Consider the following 12,705-nt stretch of genomic DNA (forward strand, 5'->3'; position numbering starts at 1 on the left):
CTGTCTCTACATGATCACCAACCCTACATGATCCCAGCTCCCATTCCCATTGGGTTCCAATGGCCCTGCTTGTACAGTGGCAGGCCTAACTGCTGGCTTGGATAAATTCCAGTATGAGTAGCAGTTACTCCCTCTCCTTTCAGTCACATATAAATACCCCTCTTCATTGGTGGCAGATCATTTGCATTACCAGAGGGCCTCATTCATTCTGCTGTGTGCGACATACTTTTAATGAGGCTCACAGGTGCGTAGTGTTTACACACAGGAATTGAAAATGTGTAATTCTTTGTACATCTTCAACATGTTCCAAGCAAATTGTATTTGCTTACCGGTATATACTGTATAACTATAATGTACAAATAAGAACAAGACTTTCTTATCGTAAAAATAGCCACTGGTGGAGGTGTTGATTCGATGGCCACTGGTGGAGGTGTTGATTCGATGGCCACTGGTGGAGGTGTTGATTCGATGGCCACTGGTGGAGGTGTTGGCTTGATGGCCACTGGTGGAGGTGTTGGCTTGATGGCCACTGGTGGAGGTGTTGGCTTGATGGCCACTGGTGGAGGTGTTGGCTTGATGGCCACTGGTGAAGGTGTTGGCCATTATCCACAGGAACTGGAATGGGCCACCAGCCACAGTGTGAGGTCAGCTTGCCTCTGTAAGTACTGGCCCACTGGCCACTGGAGGTACTGGGTCTTCTGTGTTAGGGGGCACAGGGTTATCTTTCACGGGAGCCTGGCTGGTCCCTGGGACTGGAGCTAGGGTGACTTCATGGACTACTGCAGGCCTGACAAACTTGGCATTATTAAGTTCGATCAGAGACTGCACAAGGTATTGCAGTGGAGATGGGAGTTGTTGTCTGAAAGGGTACTGCAGTGAAAATGGAGGTGGAGTCTAAAAGGGTAATGAAGTGGAAATGGAGTTGTAGTCTGAAAGGGTACTGCAGTTGGGCTGGGAATGAAGGTAGAGCACAGGGAACTGGAGTTTAGGCTTGAGCTCCTGTGAATAGGTAATTGTAGAGGAAGGTGTGGCAATATCTAGGGAAGGGTGTGGCAAAATCAAGGGAAGGTTGTGTCAATATCAAGGGAATGTGTGGCAATAACTAGGGAAGGGTGTGTCAATATCAAGGGAAGACTGTGGCAATATCAAGGGAAGGGTGTGGCAATATTAAGGGAAGGGTGTGGCAATATCAAGGGAAGACTGTGGCAATATCAAGGGAAGGGTGTGTCAATATCAAGGGAAGACTGTGGCAATATCAAGGGAAGGGTGTGGCAATATTAAGGGAAAGGTGTGGCAATATCAAGGGAAGACTGTGGCAATATCAAGGGAAGGGTGTGGCAATATCAAGGGAACGGTATGGCAATATCAAGGGGAAGAGTGTGGCTGAAGTTACCCCTCTGCTGCAGGAACTGGGTGGCTGGGTGATTGGGTAATGGGAAAGTCAGTCAAGGGCAGCAAGACTACGAACTGAGTGTTCTAATATGCTTACGGCAGTTTCAAATATCAAGAGTTACAAAGAAACCTCAAAGCAACAGGAAGTGGAGGTTTTGGCCAGCGCGCGATTTGGTTTTCATTGTCTTTAGTGATATAATAAAGTGATATCTTGGACTTGTGTCATGTCAGACTAGGATCAGACAGGATTATATTCATCATCTAAGAGACTTGTGAGTCAGAGGGCTTGTGTCGCTTACAACCCCCACAATCTTGACTTTCACTGTTCCGTATCTGCTTGGGTGGGTCTTTGTTTGCCTTGGCATAATGTTTCTGTCGTTGCTGTTCTTCCAATTCCCACCTTTAGTTAATCATCAGCATTTCCTTAATGTTTCAAATCAAATGAACAATTCTCCATTGACATCCTTCTTTTACGACCCCTCTCTCTCTCTCCCACTCAATCCCTTTCCCTCTTGCAATCTCTCTCTCTCTCTTTCTCTTTTTGATTTATCTTTCACTCTCTTTCTCCCTCTGGCTCTTCCGTTCGCCCTCATCCCTTTCTCTCTCCACTGTTGACCCTGTCCCGACCCCTCTCTTTTTCTCCAGCTCTTCATCATTGACCACAACCAGGTGGATTGGCGCATCGCCATGACAAGCCGCAGGGTGCTGGGCATCTCCCTGGAGCTGCTGGTCTGTGCCATCCATCCCGTGGGCACCTACTGGGAGGTGGGCATCCCTGCGCCCATCGCCAGGGAGGGGGTAGAGGTCAACTCCTCCAACTCGGCACCGCTGTGTGTGTCCTCCCGCCACGGGGAGGTGCTGTTGGACACAGAGCTGCTACTGTCGGCGTTGATGTTCCTCAGGCTGTACCTGGTCCACAGGACGATCCTACTGCACAGCAAGGTGCTGCTCAGTGCCTCCTATAGGAGTATCGGCTCGCTCAACAACATCAACTTCACGTTCCGCTTCGTGCTCAAGGTGCTGATGAACAAGTACCCGGCGCGCACGCTGATGGTGTTCATCTTCTTGTTCTGGCTCATCGCTTCCTGGATGCTCACGCTGTGTGAGAGGTAGGGTGGAGGGGCGCGCACACGCAGGCACACACATGCTCACACACACGCATGCATGACTCACGCACGTCTCTCTCTCTCTCTCTCTCTCTCTCTCTCACATACACATACACATACACATACACATACACATACACATACACACACATCTCATGCATGACTCACACACACTCTCCTCTTTGAGATACACAGGCACAAACAGACGTCTGTGTGATAGACAGAACAGAAAAAGAGGACACACAGTGAGAGATAAAAACAGTTTGCCAAAAATCTAAATATAACACATTACTACTGCCAGCACAGAAACACGCACACATACACACACACCCCTACACAGTTTATTACAAACAGACTGGGGCAATCAATTGCTCACTCTACTTCAAATATTGATGGTCAATTTGAGTTCCCCATTCAGAAAGGATACCTAATAACAGATTCAATGTAGATCGTTTTCTGTTGAGTTACTCCGTCAAATTACTCTTCATTGCAAGCCAACACATACCATCCTAGGCCTCTGAAGTCTGCTTGTGGCCAGCGTGAGGTCATTTGTTTAGGCTGAACCTACAATGGGATGGGATTCTTAGATCTCAGTTACATAGAGAAAATCAAACGTGTTAATTAATCAAGCTGCATGTTAAACAAACTGACGTTTTGGTTATACGATCTGATGATTGACAGATTGTAAGACTTCTGAGTAACACCCGACAGGTATAATGCATTATAACTTCCCTGTAGGCAATAGAAGACTTAAGATGAACACTGAATTGGAATGGTCTTGAAATAGATTCTGAGAAAACAACAACTTACAAAATCAGCCCATTTTTGAGTCAGTTTCACCATCTGTCCAGACAATTCAACTTCTATTTTCTCTTTCCTGGAATTGAAACAGGACCTCCCCTGACCCCACAGCCACTGATAGATAAACAGATAATCACAGTCTAACTGTAACTACAACACTTGGATCTTTGGGTGCCCATAAAGATTCTAAATCGCAAAACAAAACAAATCAAATTTTATTTGTCACATGCGTCGAATACAACAGGTGTAGACCTTACCGTGAAATCCTTCCTTACAAGCCCTTAACCAACAATGCAGTTTTAAGAAAATAGAGTTAAGAAAAGATCTACTAAATAAACGAAAGTAAAAAAAAATCAAAAAATGGTTACACAATAAAATAACAATAATGAGGCTATATACAGGGGGTACTGGTACCGAGTCAATATGCGGGGGTACAGGTTAGTCGAAGTAATTTGTACATGTAGGTAGGGTTAAAGTGTCTATGCATAGATAATAAACAGCGAGAAGCAGCAGTGTAAAATCAAGGGTGGGGGGGGGGGGGGTGTTCAATACAAATAGTCTGGGTGGCCATTTGATTCATTGTAAAACAGCCTTATGGCTTGGGGGTAGAAGCTTTTAAGGAGGCTTTTGGACCTAGACTTGGTGCTCTGGTACCACATACGCTGCGGTAGCAGAGAGAACAGTCTATGACTTGGGTGACTGGAGTTCTTGACAATGAGATTTGCCAACTTAATATATCTCTGTTTTTGTCTTACCCATTGGTCTGATCTTGTTAGTAATGTAATGTCTATATAATATCGATCAAATCTATGAATATCTTCATGTAAGACATATGTATCTGTGTATGTAGTGAGTGACCCCAGGGTGTGTGGCCCTCTACAGGCAGACACAGGAGGAGACTGGTCGTATGGACACGGCTCTCTGGCTCATTGCCATCACCTTCCTCACCGTGGGATACGGGGACGTGTCCCCCAAAACCAGCTGTGGCAAAGTGGTGTGCCTCTTCACCGGAGTCATGGTAACTATATGGAGTCATGGTAACTATATGGGGAGGGGGGGATGGAGAGATAGGGAAAATAACGTTTCTAGCCTGAGTGTCAAAGCATGATAAAGCCTGTATCTTAAAGTTTACAATGGCTTTTTAAAGCAGAACATTACTGTAAAGTAGACAGGCTAAATAACATACAGTCTTGCGAGAGTATTCACCCCCCTTGGCATTTTTCCTATTTTGTTGCCTTACAACCTGGAATTAAAATATATTTTTGGGGGGTTTGTATAATTTGATTTACACAACATGTCCACTTTGAAGATGCAAAATATTTTTTATTGTGAAAATAACAAGAAATAAGAATTGTGATACAGTGAATTATAAGTGAAATAATCTGTCTGTAAACAATTGTTGGAAAAACGACTTGTGTCATGCACAAAGTAGATGTCCTATCCGACTTGCCAAAACTATAGTTTGTTAACAAGACATTTGTGGAGTGGTTGAAAAACGAGTTTTAATGACTCCAACCTAAGTGTATGTAAACTTCCGACTTTAACTATATATACTGAGATCATGTAACACTTAGATTGTACACAGGTGGACTTTATTTAACTAATTATGTGACTTCTGAAGGTAATTGGTTGCACCAGATCTTATTTAGGGGCTTCATAGCAAAGGGGGTGAATACATATGCACGCACCACTTTTCATTTTTTAATTTTTTGAATTTATTTTAAGTTATTTAATTTAAGTTATGTTTTTTCATTTCACTTCACCAATTTGGAATATTTTGTGTATGTCCATTACATGAAATCCAAGTAAAAATACATTTACATTTCAGGTTGTAATGCAACAAAATAGGAAAAACAACAAGGGTGATGAATAATTTTGCAAGGAACTGTCATGTACTGTACATGGCTTCATGTCTCTGCAGGTGTACAGATGTATGATGAAAATTTGAGCCAGTTTTCTACAGCAGGGAAATAATCCTGCAGCAACAGGAAATGTGAATTACTATATGGATTATAATTAATGGACATTTTTTGTAAGGGTTGATACATTTTTCATAAGGGAAAATCATGTCTGAAATTTCAAGGTGGAAATTACAAACTTCAGAAGCCTTTTTAAACCTCAAATACACTGCATTGCAGGAAGGTTATTCTGCAACAGGGTGATCAAATTAAAATGAATAGAGGGAAACTGAAACACTAGTCAGGGTTCTCGAGTTGGTTGTTTTAAAGTACCTATTACGTTGAAGTGGCTGCAGAAAGTTATTTACTTACAGTAGAAATACAGTGGTGCTTGGTGCCACCCAGTCCCAATATTGACTTTGATGCTGGCGGCTAGTTGCTGGGTACATGCAGAGAGCATGCCATGTACAGTACTGTTGCTACTGACTCATTGTTTGCCTGTCGCTACTCCCATCGATCTCTCTTGTCTTGGCTTCTTTCTCTATTATTTTCCATGATGGCATTCTTACAATGTCCTACACTGTGCCCCCTGTGTGTTGCCAGTGCATGCTATGATGTCTTAAAGTACAGTAGCTGTAGTTTTCATATTGAAGCTTTTCTATTCTATCTTGAAAATGTAACACTACTGTACCAGTGTAATATTATTTTTATTACTGTTTTCCCCACTATCAGCCTGTATATGACAAGTTCAGGGGAGAATGCCTGATGATGTCTTGGTTGTTTCTGGGTCAGAGAAGTGATTCTCTAGTATCAGGCACTCTCCCATCACACACACACACGCAAACACGCACGCACTCGCGCACACACACACACACACACACACACACACACACACACACACACACACACACACACACACACACACACACACACACACACACACACACACACACACACACACACAGGAGTAGTTGTTATGTAGATATCTTGGCACTGAGCAGAGGTGGGGAGATGTGAAAGGTTACAGTGAGTTTACTGGTTTTATGGGTGAACACTATGGGTGAACACTGATAATATTGAACTTTATTTTTATAGCACGTTTCTTACAGAATGCAGCCCCAATGTGCTCTACATGATAACATATGACCTTTCTCTTGTCGGACGACGAAAGCGGTGTGGTTATTGACGCATGTATTGTTATGTCTGTGACTCAAACACTTTGGTTACACCCACTGGTAAGAAAGGTACACGCAGCAGAAAATTTGAAGCATTGTAAGCATATTTTAAATTTGTGAAAGTGCTGCGACTCTTATGTTCAAGCAGTCTGGGTGCCATGGAAATGACATTAAATAATACGCTTCAGGTGTTGTTCTGTCATAGAAAAGAACAAAGGAGTTTCACTATGATATATTGTCATATTCAACTGTCATTGTTTACAAAACAATGGACCCTCACCAGTAAGAATATAGGCCAATATCTCAGTTAAGTAGGTTGATGCTGAGTACAAAGAGTTGATAGGTTTTTACAATGGAAGAATATTTGAGAAGGAGATGGAGAGAGATATAGAGTAAAGGGAGAATGAGAGGTGGGAGGTTGGAGGGGGTGGAAGATGGAGAGTAAGAGGGAGCGGGGAAGTGAAAAGGAGAGTAGAGAGAGTGAGGGAGAGTGGGATGCAGAGGGAGATGCAGAGGTAGAGGGAGAGTGAGACCTAGAGGGAGAGGGCGAGGGAGACAGAGAGGGTGTTGCAAAATCCTACTGAAGGTAGCTAAGGAGTCAAGCGCAGGAGAGCAGAGATGTCAATGTAGCGTCTTTAATAGGCAAATCCCAAAACGGTACAGGTACAATGTCCTTAAACGCCCAAGACCATGGAACACACAGTTACTCACGGAAGGAGGAAAACAACACCTACTATACTTAACACACGGTACACACGTGAATAAACTGAGGGGAAAAAAAACTCTACGAGCAACATGAAAATAACCCCGCACAAACCTAAGCGGGGAAACAGGGGTAAATATACACACAGAAATTAAAGCAAATGAAAACCAGGTATGAATGAACCAAAGACAAAACCAACAGAAAAGGAAAAATGTATCGGTGATGGCTAGTAGGCCAGCGACGCCGACCGCCGAGCACCGCCCGAACAAGGAGAGGAACCACCTTCGGTGGAAGTCGTGACAGAGGGAGAGAGATGCAGAGTGAGAAGTAGAGGGAGAGGCAGAGGGAGAAGGAGAGGGAGAGGCAGAGGGAGAAGGAGAGGGAGATTGAATTTTTACTCATATCCACATGGCAGTCAAAGAAACTGAAATACATGGATATCAAATCAAAGTTTATTGGATATTACAATACATACACAACAAAATGTTCAAGTTGAAATCACAAGAGAAATTCAAGACAATATGTACATTCAGGAGACTCAAAGTTTTGTTTTGTTAATATACAGTACCAGTCAAAAGTTTGGACACACCTACTCATTCAAGGGGTAGTCTTTATTTTTTTTACTATTTTCTACATTGTAGAATAATAGGGAAGACATCAACACTATGACATAACACAAATGGATGCATGTAGTAACCAAAAAAGTGTTAAATCAATCTAAATATATTTTATATTTGAGATTCTTCAAAGTAGCCACCCTTTGCCGTGATGACAGCTTTGCACACGCTTGGCATTCTCTCAACCAGCTTCACCTGGAATACTTTTCTAACAGTCTTGAAGGAGTTCCCACATATGCTTAGCACTTGTTGGCTGCTTTTCCTTCACTCTGCAGTCCAACTCATCCCAAACCATCTCAATTAGGTTGAGGTTGGGTGATTGTGGAGGCCAGGTCATCTGATGCAGCACTCCATCACTATCCTTCTTGGTCAAATAGCTGGAGGTGTGTTGGGTCATTGTCCTGTTGAAAAACAAATGATAGTCCCACTAAGCGGAAACCAGATGGGATGGCATATCGATGCAGAATGCTGTGGTAGCCATGCTGGTTAAGTGTGCCTTGAATTCGAAATAAATCACTGACAATGTCACCAGCAAAGCACCCCAACACCATCACACCTCCTCCTCCATGCTTCATGGTGGGAACCACACATGCGGAGATCATCCGTTCACCTACTCTGCGTCTCACAAATACACGTAAGTTGGAACCCAAAATCACAAATTTGGACTCATCAGACCAAAGGACAGATTTCCACCGGTCTAATGGCCATTGCTCGTGTTTCTTTGCCCAAGCAAGTCTCTTCTTCTTATTGGTGTCCTTTAGTAGTGGTTTCTTGCAGCAATTCAACTATTAATTTGCCTGATTCACGCAGTCTCCTCTGAACAGTTGATGTTGAGATGTGTCTGTTACTTGAACTCTGTGAAGCATTTATCTGGGCAGCAATTTCTGAGGCTGGTAACTCTAATGAACTTATCGTCTGCAGCAGAGGTAACTCTGGGTCTTCCTTTCCTGTGGCGATCCTCATGAGAGCCAGTTTCGTCATAGCACTTCATGGTTTTTGCGACTGCACTTGAAGAAACTTATTGAAATTTTCCGCATTGACTGACCTTCATGTCTTAAAGTAATGATGGACTGTCATTCCTCTTTGCTTATTTGACCTGTTCTGGCCATAATTATTATATATATTTTTTTACCAAATAGGGTGATCTTCCTTATACCACCCATACCACCCAATTATACAACTGAGAAGGAAACACATTAAGAAGGAAAGAAATTCCACAAATACATTTTTAACAAGGCACACCTGTTAATTGAAATACATTCCAGGTGACTACCTCATGAAGCTGGTTGAGAGAATGCCAAGAGTGTGCAAAGCTGTCATCAAGGCAAAGGGTGGCTACTTTGTAGAATCTCAAATATAAAATAAATGTTGATTTGTTTAACACATTTTTGGTTACTACATGATTTCATATGGGTTATTTCAAATTTTGGATTTCTTCACTATTATTCTACAATGTAGAAAATAGTACAAATAAAGAAAAACCCTGGAATGAGAAAGTGTGTCCAAACTTTTGACTGGTACTGTACATAGATATGGAATAGGCATCTTTTTATATTTCTCAGTCCTGGCATGTGGAATAGATTCTGCAATGGTTCTGCAAACACGCTTCTGTATGGGCTCGAGTTGTTCAGAGAGGGTTTGAGTCAAGGAGCTGTGCCAAGATGTTGCGATATAATCTAGGCAGGGTTGAACATAGCCCGTGTAGATGGCTACCAGGTCCATTTGTGGCACGTTAAATATTTTATGTCGATGTAGGAAGAACAACCTTTTGCTTCCCTTGCGAATCATTGAATCGATTTGTTTGTCCCACTGCAGATTGTTTTGCACAATGACTCCAAGGACTTTCACACTTTCACAGACTTGCAGGTTTTTCCGGTATATCATAAGGGGACATGCAGGGGACAGGTTTCTCATACATGCTACCAACAGGATCTTGCACTTTGAAGGGTTTAGGGACATGTGACTAGTACAGGGAGAGAGAGAGGGAGAGGGAGGGAGGTATCTGGGTGTTTTCTGCATGTTGAGCTGTAAGGACTTGGCTCTCTGCCTCACCTCAGCTCTGTCCGTTTCCGATCCGAGCAGATAAGCGGCGGAGAGTCACAAGACCGGCAGAGGGGCGCGAGCCAGGCCGAGACACCTTCCTGACACAGTGGAAAATTCTCCTTCACTCCTCTTTCTCTTTCTCTCCCTCTCCCCTTGTTTTTATAAGCTTTCCCCTTTTTAAGGGGAAACTTTCCACCATTTCCATTTTTAGGTAGTTTATAGCCTTTGGCACCACTGGAACAGGAGGGTGTGCCAACCTGTGCCAATGACTTGAAAAAAAAAGTTTCCTACTCCCAACAGGGCAGCTCTCTAGGACAATGAGTGAAGCAGTACTCACACCTGTAGCGCTTGGCTGTCAAGGACCCCTAGGCTCAACACCTTTACCCTGGGCTAGCCTGCCTCTCTGGTAGTGTCCCAGCTGTGTTGGGGAGGTGAGCAGAGCAGCGTGCTCACCACACATCCTAACAGTGGGGTGTGGATGGATCCCTGGGAACGATGTTGTGCCTCTCAGAATTCCCAGATAACACTGGTGCAGATTCACATGGAATCTTTGGTTCCAGTCATGCCCATATCAGTACCAGTGAGTGGGCTGGTTGATGTTAGGAAGCCAGCAGAGTATTTTGGGAGCTCTTAGGAGGGGACAGGGGACTAGTGCAGGATTTGTGATTTATCCATCCGAATGGCTCTTAGCATTATCTCCGTGTCCAGACTGTAACCTGTGTTTCATTGTGAGCCTTGGCGTGCATGCTAATATGATTGTTCTTCTTTATCAGACTTCGATCTCTCTCTCTCTCTCTTTTACTAATGCAAACAAGGGAAGGGAAACAGGTAAAAATTGGTCTTCATTTTCAAAGCAGTCTAATCTTTAAATGATATGATTACACTATGTCTCTAAAACCATGTACTGTATTTCCACAGTAATTACACTGGCAGGTACAATGCAATTACATTGTAGGTAGATACACATTGGTACAACTGTGTGCTTTGTGCAATTACAGTAAATATTGATATAAAATTGTACTCAATGGTAAATTAACTATGTTAAATCTCCCCCAAAGGTTAGAAGTGTAGTCTAAGATTACACAGTAAGAATTAGTGTGTTGAGACTATTGTACCACACTGAAATATAGTCACTTTTAGTGCCAAGTCACTCTGATTCACTCTGTGGGGTTCCTGAGCATTCGTCAGCATTTAGTTGTTCCCTATCCAGCAATAGCACAATGCTATTCTCAGAGTAAACCATACTTCTATATCAGTGGCACAGTGGCATATGAGTAACCATTTCACTCTCACATAAGCATAAGGTCAATTCAGTGTAACTAGTATTATTTGGCGAAATAGGCAAAATAGGCCCACCATATTTATAGCAAGTCACAACTATGTCATAACTTCTTGAAAAGGAATTACGATGTCTATCTTGATGTTGGCCAAACAGACCTGAAGCTATAGGGCTGATTTTGAATGTTGACATGATAATTTTGTGAATTCCGACTCTGACTCCCACTCTTACGGGTCACAAGGGGACACGGGGAGGATGACAAACGGCGATGGTGGTAACCATAGTGACGGTGGTGTGTCTGTCTGTGTGTTTGTCCTTAGGGTGTGGCCTGTACCGCCATGCTGGTGGCCGTCATGACCAAGAAGCTGGCGCTGAACAAAGGAGAGAAACACGTGCACTTCTTCATGATGGACATCCAGATCTCCAAACGGGTGAGACGAGGAGAACGACTGCACCTGAGTTTTTCCATATCCCATGTGTCCACCTAGTCATGAAAACTCTGGGCCCTAGTTCTAACCTTTACAAGGGCTGGGAGTTTTTCCTGGTCAGGTGGTCACATGGTCAGTAAAAATACCTGGCTCTATAATGACAGTAATGAATGAACATGTTGTGGGTGTCTCTCAGTTCAAGGAGTCATTTATCCCCATATTTCCAATAACTGAATGATAAGAAAAACATACTGTGAAGATCCAAACCACTGTCTTACATTGATAACCGGTAACAGCCAGCTCCCTTCAGAGGTTCTCCCGGTCTCACAAGAAAAACAAAACCCTTGACACAACAGATGAGGCCTTCTGGGTGGATGCAGCGATATTTTCCACGTCGCACGCGTGTTATGATTTTGGAGTCTTTTTATAATATTATTTTTTCCTTAAATAGGCCATTCCAGAGGACAGGATAGTGTGGGAAAAGGACTGGGGGGGTGGAGGGCTTGGGAGGTGGGGCCCGCCAATCTCTTAATAGCCTCCAAAAGGCGTCAAAAGGAGGAAATAATCGTGTCCCTGTCAGGAAAGGGACTTGTGTCAGTCCAGGATGGGGAGCTCTGACCGACAGGAAGGGGAGCTCTGACCGACAGGAAACTGGATAAGATGATGTGTGTGTCGTGTGTGTATATAGTCACTGCCGTAACTGAGGACACAGTGAGCAAGCGTATGTTGGCGAGGGGTTACTTCATGTTGAAGCCTCGGACAGGATCCATCTGTTTGCTTATCGCCGGGAAGGAGAATCAACAACCTGAAAATAAACGAGCACAACGGAAGATGCTAGCATGATTTCCATATCCATTTCCCAATATCCATCATTCTCTAATATGTAAGTAATGTATGGCAGGATTCTTTGAAATCCACTGACTTGACTGAGCATTAGCTGAACGCTAGGTTGGCAGTGTAGGGTGTAGGCTATACCTGGCTGCAGGCTACAGTGTGTTGTCAGTGTGAGGATGTGAGGTTGTAGGTCTGCTGAGGATATAACCACTTCCTCCCTGGCACTGAACACATCCTCTCACTGGGTGCATCCTTATGTCTGTTTGTAGTTGTTTGGTGTGTGTGTGTGAGTCCCTGCGGAGTTGTCCATCATTGCCCTGATTTATGTTGACAGGAAGAATAAGGAAAGACATCTGGGCACGGCCCCTGACGGCCCCTAATAATAACCCCACACAGAGGACAACACAAGACAAGGCCCGGCTGTAGTGA

The 12,705-nt window shown here is 43.5% G+C and overlaps 1 protein-coding gene across 2 annotated transcripts in view; it reads left to right on the forward strand.

Annotated features, from left to right (window-relative positions):
• Window positions 1–12,705, forward strand: part of LOC115177499 (intermediate conductance calcium-activated potassium channel protein 4-like) — a 40,716-nt gene that overhangs the window by 8,650 nt on the left and 19,361 nt on the right. For both annotated transcript variants that reach the window (XM_029738323.1, XM_029738322.1), the window contains exons 3-5: window positions 2,038–2,501; window positions 4,182–4,317; window positions 11,335–11,445. In XM_029738323.1, the coding sequence (XP_029594183.1) occupies window positions 2,038–2,501; window positions 4,182–4,317; window positions 11,335–11,445 (711 nt within the window). The remainder of the gene's footprint in view (window positions 1–2,037; window positions 2,502–4,181; window positions 4,318–11,334; window positions 11,446–12,705) is intronic.

The sequence above is a fragment of the Salmo trutta genome, chromosome 37, assembly GCF_901001165.1.
Source record: "Salmo trutta chromosome 37, fSalTru1.1, whole genome shotgun sequence".
NCBI classification, from domain to species: Eukaryota; Metazoa; Chordata; class Actinopteri; order Salmoniformes; family Salmonidae; genus Salmo; species Salmo trutta.